This window comes from Notolepis coatsorum (genome assembly GCF_963971535.1).
Source record: "Notolepis coatsorum genome assembly, chromosome: 17".
NCBI classification, from domain to species: Eukaryota; Metazoa; Chordata; class Actinopteri; order Aulopiformes; family Paralepididae; genus Notolepis; species Notolepis coatsorum.
The window spans coordinates 39,002,765-39,014,818 of record NC_140181.1 but is presented as its reverse complement, the minus strand read 5'-3'; the positions used below and the strand labels follow the sequence as shown (position 1 = coordinate 39,014,818).

Sequence of the window (12,054 nt, the reverse complement as noted above, 5' to 3'; positions counted from 1 at the left end):
ATACGCATGCGCAGATTGTCAACGGAGTCTGGACGACGCGAGATGACACACGAATGAATGTGGACTGGATCAGAGGGGGGAGCTTCGGTGGTAGTGTGAGTGGCTACAGACCACTGCACTTAAATATAAACATTAGTCTACCTGGAGACTCAATGAGGTAATTGTAGATGTCGCCATAAGACGCGTCTGGCCATTTAGTGGGATCATTGTTTCATTATCCTGTTCGGCTGAAAGGACACTGGCCACCGAAGCTCCCCCCTCTGATGGAACAATCCACATTCATTCGTGCGTCATCTCGCGTCGTCCAGACTCCGTTGACAATCTGCGCATGTGCATGGGGAATAGGTGCTTAAAAATGGGCTTTTTCTCTGCCGATTTAGTTCTGATCGATTAGGAATGGGTCGCGCCGTGTTCAGGAGATTCAGGCGCATACAAGTCGTAGCTGCAACCACTTACATCACGGCTCTCATCCACATTCATTCATTTGCTCCCCCGCTATCTCCTCCCCGATTTCAATGAAACGCGGAAGTGTAGTGGTCTATATGAATACCTGCAACATACCCTGAAAGTTTCATTCAAATCGACCAGTAAGGGGTGCTACAAATGCAAAGAAAATGGGCATGGCATAACACAAATCAGACTATAAATCAAAAACTGTCCGTGGACGTACAGTATGTTACTTGGTAACCAAATAAAAATAAGAGGGAAATATTTTCACACGACATTATGACCACTTGGAACCACGTTCCAAGTAAAAGAGAAAAAAACTCAGTCTTGTACTGCTCCTAAAGCATGTTTTATTATTATAAGAAAAACGAATTTACCGTGATATACGTATACTGTTACCATCCAAAGTTTTAAATATACCATGATATACATTTGAGGCCATACCAACTGACCAAGCTGGTCGCACCAGAACATTTCATTCTATACCAGAAGGCTGACCAAGCTGGTCTCACCAGAACATTTGAGACTAGAGCAGAAGGCTGACCAAGCTACAGTAAGACTATAGCAGTGAAAGTGAGTGGTGTGTTGAAGCACCGGTGGTCTCAGTTTGTTCTGTAAATGCTCCAGAACTTAATTAATAAATAGAAAAATTACACATTGTTGCTTTATAAAAGAAAATGGACACCAAAAAAGGGTAAGGTGCGTGGGATGGTACAAAACAGATTTAGGGACGGTCCAAGAATCAAGTCAAGTCAAGTCAAGAGTTTTATTTGTCACGGCATACAAGTATACAATGAAATGCGGGTGGTCTTGCCCGCAACGATGTGCAATACAGTAGTACAACATATAATAGAATCCAATAAAACAACATTGTGCAATAAACAGGTAACATAGTAGGGCATATCGGTATTTGTACATAAGTTATTTACAGAGCATGGAGGACATGCTAGGTCCTTTGGTAGTGCAATACACTGTTACTGTTGCTATCCTATTTTTAAAGTGACCTTTCCTTTGTGGCCATAAGTGTGGGCGTGTGCAGCATGAGTGTGTGCTTGCTCATGTTAAAGTGGCTGCTAGTGTGCGAGCGTGTCGTGTGTGTGCTTGTGTGTGGAGAGTTCAGTGTTCTGTGGCACTCAGTGTTCAGTGTTCAAGGCTCTGATGGCCTGGGGGAAGAAGCTGAGCCGAAGCCTCTCTGTCCTAGTAGCTGGGGTTCGCAGGCGTCTACCTGACCTCAGCAGCTGGAACAGGCTGTTGTTGGGGTGGTGAGGGTCTTTCATTATTCTGCAGGCTCTGGATTTGCACCTCTTGTTGTATAGAACCTGCAGGGGAGGTAGTTCAATACCCGTGGTACGCTCGGCTGAGCGCACCACTCTCTGTAGGGCCTTCTTGTCCTGTGCCGTGCTGTTTCCATACCAGGCAGTGATGTTTCCAGTCAAGATGCTCTCTACAGCTCCGGAGTAGAAGGACTGGAGTATCTTCCCAGATACTCTGAACTTCTTTAACTGTTTCAGGTGGTAGAGGCGCTGCTTCACCTTTTTTACAACTGAGTCTATGTGTGTTGACCATGTCAGATCCTCTGAGATGTGGACCCCCAGGTACTTAAAGCTGCTCACCCTGTCCACGGTAGCCCCGTTTATCCTCAGTGGTGTGTGTGTCTCCTGCTGTCCTCTCCTATAATCCACGATCAGCTCCTTGGTTTTACCAATGTTCAGGAGCAGGCTGTTGTCCTGGCACCAGCGTTCCAGTACCTCAACCTCCTCCCGGTAGGCCTTTTCGTCGTTGTCCGAGATCAGCCCCACCACCACCGTGTCGTCTGCAAACTTTACTATGGAGTTGGAGCTGAACTTGGCCACACAATCGTGTGTGTAGAGTGAGTACAGCAGGGGGCTCAGAACACAGCCCTGGGGGGACCCGATGCTCAGGGTGATGGTGTTGGAGGTCTGACCCCCCACCCTGACCGCCTGGGGTCTTTCACTCAGAAATTCCAGTACCCAGGCGCTCAGAGCGGAGCTCAGACCCAGCTCGATCAGCTTGTCCACCAGTCTGGTGGGGACTATGGTGTTGAACGCTGAGCTGTAGTCAATGAACAACAGTCTCACATAGCCCCCCTTCTGGCAGTCAAGGTGAGAGAGGGTGCTGTGCAGTACTTGGGAGACTGCGTCGTCAGTGGACCTGTTTGTCCTGTATGCAAATTGCATAGGGTCCATATCACTGGGGAGGGAGGCACAAATGTGATCCTTGACCAGCCTCTCGAAACATTTCATGGCCACAGAGGTGAGTGCCACCGGTCTGTAGTCATTGAGACATGTTGGGGAGGGTTTCTTCGGTACAGGGATGATGGTAGACATCTTGAAGCAGGCAGGGACCACTGACTCCGCCAGGGATTGATTAAATATGGCGGTGAACACAGGGGACGCAGCATTGATAAATGAGGGTCCAGTTCTATAGATCACACTGGAACCTTACTCCCCAGGTATATAGAACACAGTAAAACCTCACTCCCCAGGTCTATTGTCCAGTGAATGGTTGGCCTGTATGATTCTATGCCTTTTATAAAGTATGGTTCATTTGTCCAGGGTTTCTAAAGATGGCCTCAGACTACTACCGGTAGTTGTTTTCTCCCTCTAGATTCTGTCTGATGACATTTCAGTCATTTGAGCCACATTGCAGTTTCTTCCAGTGGGTTAGAATAAAGGAAATGGTTCTTTTTTACTAATTTAGGGCCCGGGTCCACCTATCTCACATTTTCACCTGAAAAACGTTGGCAGTGCGCCCGGTAGTACTGGGGCGGGCGCATGCGGTGAGAAAAAAAGTTCAGCAAGTTTAAACTTTAAACGCTGGTGCGGCCGCACAATAAAGCTGAAAGGCGCTGAAAAAAGAAGCCGACTGCAGCGCACTTCTTATAGGCGGCCGCATACGGCCGCGTACGGCCCCTCCCCATTGGAATACATTGAAAAAAGACGTGTGCGGTCATAAATATGAGGCGAGCCCTTAATTCAGCTTTGCCCACACAAACAATGTAATAGCACATTTCATTCTGCAATGGTTTTCAACCTTTTTCAAGTCAAGTACCCCAAATTGATACACATTAGGCTGCGGAGCCCCGTTTGATAAGACCTTTCCTCAGGGACCCCCGTCTGATAATGTTTTGGTTGTTAGATATGATTATGTCCAGAATTCCATATACTGTAGATTGGGGAGATGACAGAGGAGAGAAACCTCTTCTCAAACAAAGGCTGCCTTTCTGTCATCTTCTACAAGTTACCAAAGATGTTTCAAAATACCTGGAGAAATGTGTCGTGGCTCCCTCCTCCCTCTCAACATGAGCTGAAACTACTGTTTGGGCTTGAGGGTGGGAGACGCGGAACGCAACGCTGTGAAGGAAGCGTACGCTGCATTTACAACACAAGACAATATGCGCAAGGCGGCATGCGGCACAATAATAGTTTTGATCTTAATTCAAATCAAATTGAAAATGTAATTCTATGAATTGCCCAGTCCTAACTTCTAGTGAATGAAACAGTGAAATTACTGTATCACCCATTTTTCTGGGGACCCCCAGGAACTCCCTCAAGGATCCCCTACAGGTCCCCGGACCCCACGTTCAGGAACCACTGGTCCACAGTACGGTTGCAGCCGTGGAGGGAAGTGTCTTAAGTAACCATTTACTGCATGCCAGGAAGAGGTTATAGTAAATGGACTGCATCTATATACCGCTTTAATACCAGCTGCCAGCAGCTGGAGAACTAATGTTGGCAGAACTTGAGAACTGTCTGACTCATAACTACTAAACCCTGCACAGACTCTAGTGCAGTGTGTTTTATGACCGATAGGGTATAAAGACCCTCATCTGCACCTTTTTCTCAACTTTTATTAATATTTTATATTCAGATTAAAACATTTTAATTGCCTATATTTATTCTTCTTCTCCAAGGGGGTCAATAAATAAATATCTTATCTTATCTTATCTAGTAAAGCCACTCAAAATGCTTTACAACTTATACCTCACATTCACCCATTAATTCACACACACACACGCACACATACACAGTTAGGGGTTAAGTGTCTCGCTCAAGGAGACTTGGACATGCAGTTGGGAGGAGCCGAGATCGAACCAGGAACCTTCAGATGACCAGATGTCCACTCTACCTCCTGAGCCATTGTCACCCCGGGTCATACTGTACGTGTACAGGTTCTACTGTGTGTGTGTGTGTGTGTCTGTGTGTGTGTCTGTGTGTAACTAACTGAGACTCTGCTCTACCACAGGAGAGGAGAACATGCCAGGCTGGGACTGCGCCGAGGATGACGGCAAGACCAAAGCTCCGTTCTGGTGCCCGCTGCTCGCATGCCGACTGGCCGTGCCCTCCAACAGAACACCAGCGCCCAAGGTGAGAGTCTGTCTGACGTGGGCCAGAGGTGAGAGCTGTCTCTGTCTGACGTGGGCCAGAGGTGAGAGCTGTCTCTGTCTGACGTGGGCCAGAGGTGAGAGCTGTCTCTGTCTGACGTGGGCCAGAGGTGAGAGCTGTCTCTGTCTGACGTGGGCCAGAGGTGAGAGCTGTCTCTGTCTGACGTGGGCCAGAGGTGAGAGCTGTCTCTGTCTGACGTGGGCCTTTCCACCGGAGCGCATGCAGTACCTTGTGCGTACCTCGTGGCTGCGTACACTCCTCTACACTGGAAATGAATTGAATGCAGCCGCACTGCTAGACTTGTCTGGAGTCAGTGGAAAGGCACCTTGAGAGACAAGGTGTTGAACAGCTGAACTGCTGAATTGCTGAATTATACAACACAATGTATGAATTCCACCTTGTAAGTGGAGGTTATTTGTGTTGGTGTGAAGTTCAGATGCATATGGATGAACTGGAATGCACCCGGCAATTGCATTGGTCAGTAACCATGTATTTCTACAATTGGCCCCACAGGGACAGTTAATATTATTGTGTGGGTGTGTGTGTGTGTGTGTGTGTGTGTGCGTGTTGCTTTTGCTGACCCCATGACCTTTCCTCCAGCGCCACCGTCAGGCCAACATTTTCAAATCAAATTAACGCATCTCCTAACCCGTTTGCTGTGCACATTTATGTTCCTTTAAAATGAGGCTAGTTAGCAAAACATACAGTATAAATAACAACACAAATGACAACACTTGAGAGCCTATAAAGCTGTGGTAGAAAAAACACTAAACCCATGCTTTACTTTTTGATGTGAAGCTCTTCCTCTGTACTGTATGCTAATGTCCTCAACACCACCAGCGTACCGTAGCTGAGGATGAAGAAGCAGAGGAAGGGTTCGTCGTGGCACACTGACTCTCTGAGGCGCTTGGGGGGTGCAATGCAGTAGATTATTATTTTCAGGAAAAAGTTGCTATTTTTCTTCCAGAATTAGGACGACAGTGCAATTGGCAGCTGCCGGGCCTGAGTGTGTGGATATTCTGTTGCGCTGCTCGTTATGAGTAGGAGCTTAGGTGCAAAAAAGGGGCGGCACTTAAGCTCATAAAGATGTTGACGAGTGAGTGGACAATCGTGACATCGTTTTGATGGATTATCTTTATCCACAAAGTAATAGCAACGTGAGTTGGAGCAGGCCGGCCGGTTTGACACCTTACACTCTGGGAAGAGTAGCGCCGTGGCCAGCTCACCCACACTAATAATACACTGTATTTGTATAGCACCTTTCATACAAGAATTGCAGCCCAAGGTGCTTCACAGCAGTAAAATAAACACAAAATTAGCAAAAAATAGACGGAATAAAAGCAATGCAGAGAATTAGAAAAAGGGTAAAAGCAATGCAGACAATTAAATTAATTTAGTTCCATTGTATATTACTGTTTTTTTTTGTATTTCTTGTATATTGTTAGTAGTAGTAGAGGGACAATAGGACCTCACAGGGCATTGCAGGACACCCTTCAGCTATGTATTAGCAGCATGGCATACACAGGGCCAGTATACCTTTAGTATTATAGTATTATACATTAGGACTACCTGTATGTACATCAAACAATAGACAGTATACTATACATATCACTGGTACATTAGGACTACCTTTTGATTTGATAAATAAATAAATTAAATACAAATAAAATAAAATATATCTTCCTAGACATAGAAGCAATAATCAGCATAGCTCAAGACAAATGGTTTTATTCGAGAAGGGACAGAAAGAAGCAAATCTTATCTGGTCCTGCCCCTTCCTTACAATATCATATTAATATGTAATAGGTTATCTATCAGATAACTATGTACATCAAACAATAGACAGTAGACTATATGTATCACTGGTACATTAGGACCTGTATGTACCTGTATGTACATCAAACAATAAATGGTAAATGGCTGCATTTATATAGCGCTTTTATCCAAAGCGATTTACAATTTGTTCCTCACATTTTACTCACACATTCACACACTGACGGCGGAGGCAACCATGCAAGGTGCCAACCTGCTCATCAGGTGCCAACCTGCTCATCAGGTGCCAACCTGCTCCCTGTCCTTCATTGTTATTATTATTTATTCTGCTTATGTTTTATTTCTCTTTTTGTTGCTTTGTAAAGCGTCCTTGGGTTTCATGAAAGGTGCTATATATAAATCCAAGCTATTATTATTATTATTATTGTTGTGAAGGGCCAGATTAAACCGAATATATATATTTATTTATATATATATATTTAATTGTATTTGTATATTCTCTAATATTCCCTGATATCCCTTGTATATTCCTTGTACAATATGCATTGAATATCCATTCTAGCCTACTGAACATCCCATAATAGTCTCCATTCTACTATTGGTCGAGACCTTGGTGCCAGGCTGCCATACCCCTCAGACCCAGTTCAAACGTACCGCTCCACATGTACGAACAAGTCCTAGTTCCGCGTAGGAATCTGACTACCGCACCACTAATGGGACTATTTGTTCGTAGTGCGTATATATACTGCGCTACTAAAGTAGGACTTCCTTTTCAGTCCAGTTTCTTACCCTCCAATAGAGTCACAGACGTAAAGCCTCCCCGCGACGCCACGTGTGGGAGTAAGGCCAAGTTCGCCTACCATCGGTATTGAGACATCGTGTATATTAATATTTGAATAGTCATATTTGGCACTATATCGTCGAGTTGGACGTAGTCTATTAAGCTAATAATAGTCTGTTAATATATAGTGCTTCGTGCGGTGAGAATACTACCGTAGTCAGTACCCCATCGTTTCGGGCAGAGAACTGGCTGCTTATCCAGGGTGGTTGACCCCACGTGAAGCTGCACCCGAGGAGCCCCAGAGCCGACGAGCGAGTGGACCTGTATACCGGATTATTCTACCGACGACAGCCCACCTTCCCAGGCACGGATTATGCTTTGTATACTTTGATTATTCCATGGATAAAGACCCCCGACACTGCCGTGTGTTGGAAACCCCCCCCCTGGAGAGGACGCAAGGTGAGGAGACGCTCTGCAAGACGAGGTCGCTTCACGTCTTTCCTCCGTGGACCGGAGGAAGCCGGCCCACAAAGAGTCCACCTGCTTTCATCTGTGGTCCAAGGATCGCCGGCGCATTGAACGGCACTACAGTGGGTTCACCTGGGATACCCTTGGCCGGATGAGGCAGACGGATTCTACCCCCCCCCCCCCTTCCTACTCCTGTCGGCTTACAAGCGACCGGATTAACCCCCCCCTAGTGTGTCCAGTATATAATCATTAAAGTATCATTGCTGTTATTCCTTAAACTATTCCAGGTCGTATATGTACCACCTGCGCCTTCAGAGATTGGACATTCTCTATTGATATACCGACGAATACTCTTGCCATAAAAGTGCATACTAATTCCATTCATAAATGTGATTGATTTGATTAAGTGCTTGCTCTACACACCATCGCTGTGTAGAAATAAAGACCTATTTCTAATTCGTACATTTGTGTTGGATCCGTTTCATCTACGTGACAGTGTTCATCATAATATATTTATGCCGTGTACTGGGTGGCCGAATATTAAGTACAAAGGTAGTGGTAGTAAGTATCATATCTAGTAATACAGTCAGGGAATTGTACCCCTCAGTTAAAATTGGTCCTTCGAGCCGGATGGTAATTAGTGTAATATTAATATAGTGTTATTAATATTGAAATGGCCTATGATGAACACTCCACGAAACGATCCTCCTAACCAACGCCCGCAGCGCGAACGACGGCTCCCTCAGTACTTAGAGGCTTACGCTGTCAGTCAACAACCTAGTCTTCTACTAACAGTAAACGCGGTAAAACTAGAAAGTAAAAGTATGTCTAACCCCAACGCCCAGACTACCCCGACCATAGAGGCCCCTACGGGCTCTAATGTAACTGACCAAGTTCACGGTGGGGACCAGTGGGAACCAGACATGACTTCATACCCCGCCAGTACTGAAGAAGTAGTCCCCGATGAGTCCCGGGAGGAATACAACGCTACCGAGACAGAACTCGGCACGGAAGAAGACGGGGAGAGCACCGTGGAGATAGAGCTCCAAGGCTCCGCAAGGAGTACCCCGAGGGAAGGCTCCCCTATACAACCGCCTTCTCCCAGCGAGGCAGAGAGGACCCTACAGCAGGCCTTCCTCATCAGCCTGAACGCCGCTGCTGAACGCGACCGACTGCAGATCCAGCAGCGGAGCGAAGAAGAGCATATACGTCTAGAAATAAGACGCATTCAGAGAGAAGAGAATGTGGCCCGAGACCGAGCAGACAGCCAGCGAGAAGCTGCTGGTGCTCTACGGGACGCAGAGCGCGACAGACAGCAAGCGCAACTAATAGAACAGCTGATCAGACGGACAACACCCTCTCCCTCCGCCAGAGGCTCCAGGAACTCGTCTAGACACACCTCCAGGGCGGCATCCCCTAGCCGAGTAAACAACCCTGAACTTGACCAACAGACGAGGTCTATACCCCCCACAGACCACCTCCCCCCACCGGTCCAAGCGAGACCTAGCAACCGGGAAGGAGCAGCATATCCTGTGGAGAGGCTAAACCAGAGACTACAAGCACTGGATGACCTAACTGAAGACGAAGAGGAAGAGGAGGAGAACCACGCCCGACGACAGCACAGTACTCTACCGGACCAGGAGGTCCGGTACAGCCCAGGCTATACTCCCGCGGAGCTGCGCTACAGACCCCCGACTCTATACACGGGTGAGCACGACGCACGACCCGCACCAAGGAACAGCACCTGGACAAGCGGGCCATGGTACACTGCCGGTACCAGCCCATATCAAGGAGCGGGAGGAGACTCGCCTAGGAGGCCTCTCCCCCAACGCTCGCAGATGTATCCACAGTCAGCGTCATACATTGGCACGCCTATGGTACCCGACTTCACCCAAGAGAACCGGGCCCAGTATACAGAACTCCGCATGTGTCTGGAGACCATGTTGGTGGATGTATTGGATGAACGCCACAAATACGCCATCCTACTGAAGCACTTAAAGGTACCCCGCGCACATAATATAGCGCTCGCCTACGCGACTTCCACCACCCCATACACAGCAGCGCTGGTAGCATTGGACCAGAGGTATGGGCGCATATGGGATTACGTGATCCAGGAGATCCGACACATCGACCGCTTACCCCCAGCAATAGACAATCGAGCACTGGACGACCTGTCCATCAGAGTGCAGTCCCTGGTAGGGATGTTGGGAGCGCAGAGAGAGAAGGGGAGGCATGAACTTTACGCCAACTCAAATGTGGAAAGGATCTTGGAGAAGCTGCCGCCCGCTCGACAGGAGCGTTTTAGGCGACAGAGAGACCACCGAGACCCGAATGGCCCCGAACCGAACCTCCTCGATCTAGCAGACTTCCTGGCGAGAGAAGTCAGCAGCCTACGGCTAGATACATTCGGACGGAGCACCCCTGGCTCCAGAGAAGGAACCAGACGACTAAATGATGGAAGAAGATCGGTGACTGTGATGCACCAATCGGAGTCAGTACCGAGCAGCAGGAGCCACAGTACCCCCTCCAGAACGGAGAAGTGGAAGATAGTGTGCCCCTACTGTGAGAAAGAACACTGGCTAGCGCAATGTGACTCCTTCCCCAAGCTGAACGCGGAGGAAGCAAGTCAATGGATAAAGTCCAACAAGCGCTGTTTTCGCTGTGCGCGCTCACACATGGCAGCCGAATGCCGCTTAAAGGAAAGGTGCACCAAGTGCGATGGAGCCCATCTGGACATACTTCACGACAGTAACAGACGGCGCCCTTCACCCGCACCATCCAGCCGCAAAGCGAGCGTCATGTACATCGATCCCGCCAGCAGCAGTGGAGCCCGAGTACTCCTAAAAGTAGTGCGTGTGACACTAAGCTACCAGAATAAAGTCCTGGACACTTACGCCGTCCTCGATGACGGGTCAGAGAAGACCCTTCTGCTCGCCTCCGCTGCGGCCCAGCTAGGGCTGCGGGGAAGCGAAACCCAAATGACAATTCGGACAATAAGACGAGATTTGAAGACGATAAAGGGCGAGAATGTCTCATTCTCTATCGCAGCAAGCGGCCAGCCTGAGCGACGGTACCAGATTACAGACGCTTTCACCAGCCAAGAAATAGGACTGTCGCGGTACACATACCCCGTCGCCAAGCTGATGGAGAAATATGCACATCTGCGCAAGTTACCGATCCCGCTCATAGACAATGCTATGCCGACCCTGTTGATAGGCTCCGACCATGCAGACCTCATTGTCCCGATAGACCGGGTTCATACCGGACCCCGAGGCTGTCCTGCAGCAGTCGAGACCCGTTTGGGATGGACTCTCCAAGGCCCGCTCGCCAAATCTCTCAACCGAAGTACAGCCACTAGATGTCTCCACTCCCGAGTCACAGAGGGAGAAACCGCACTCCTGCAACACGTAGAGCGGCTATGGACCATGGAACAAATGCCCTTTAAGAACGGAAAGAAAGACATTCGCTCTAAAGATGACATTTACGCCATTCACCTCCTCGAGACAGGGACCAAGAGAGTCCCGGTCAACGGCGTGTTGAGATACGTCACGCCACTCCTGCGGCGAGAAGGAATGCCTACTTTCCACGCCAAGACAGACGCCACAGAATGGTACCTGCTGAACACGGAGCGGCGCTTAGCCAAGAACCCCGCCCAAGAGAGTGTATACCGCGCTGAGATTGAGAAGCTCATCACAGCGGGACACGTCACAAAGATGGACATTAAAGAGGCTGACCAGACCACTGAATCGTGGTACGTGCCTCACCACAAGGTCCATCACAACGGTAAAGACCGCATAGTATTTAACTGCAGCTACCAGATCGGATCCCAAAATCTGAATAAAGAGTTACTGCCCGGTCCCACACTCGGCCCCTCCCTACTCTGCGTTCTACTCCGCTTCCGCCAGGAAAAGGTGGCCATCAGCGGGGACATTAAAGGAATGTTCCTGCAGGTGAGATTAGTAGAGGCGGACAAGCCCCTGTTACGGTTCCTATGGAGAGAGAAGCCAGGAGATGAGCACCCAGCCATCTACCAATGGGAAGTCCTCCCCTTCGGAACGACGTGCAGCCCCTGCTGTGCTACATTTGCACTACAGAAACATGTAGCAGAGGACCCAGCAGCGGACGAAGAGGTCCGACACAGCGTAAAGAACAGCTTCTACGTAGACAACTGTCTACAAA

At 48.4% G+C, this 12,054-nt stretch overlaps 1 protein-coding gene across 2 annotated transcripts in view; it reads left to right on the top strand.

Moving 5' to 3' along the window:
* The window catches only part of arhgef10lb (Rho guanine nucleotide exchange factor (GEF) 10-like b), a 141,861-nt gene that overhangs the window by 64,785 nt on the left and 65,022 nt on the right, over nt 1–12,054 (top strand). For both annotated transcript variants that reach the window (XM_084332821.1, XM_084332822.1), the window contains one exon: nt 4,714–4,835. In XM_084332821.1, coding sequence (XP_084188947.1) covers nt 4,714–4,835 — 122 coding nt within the window. The remainder of the gene's footprint in view (nt 1–4,713; nt 4,836–12,054) is intronic.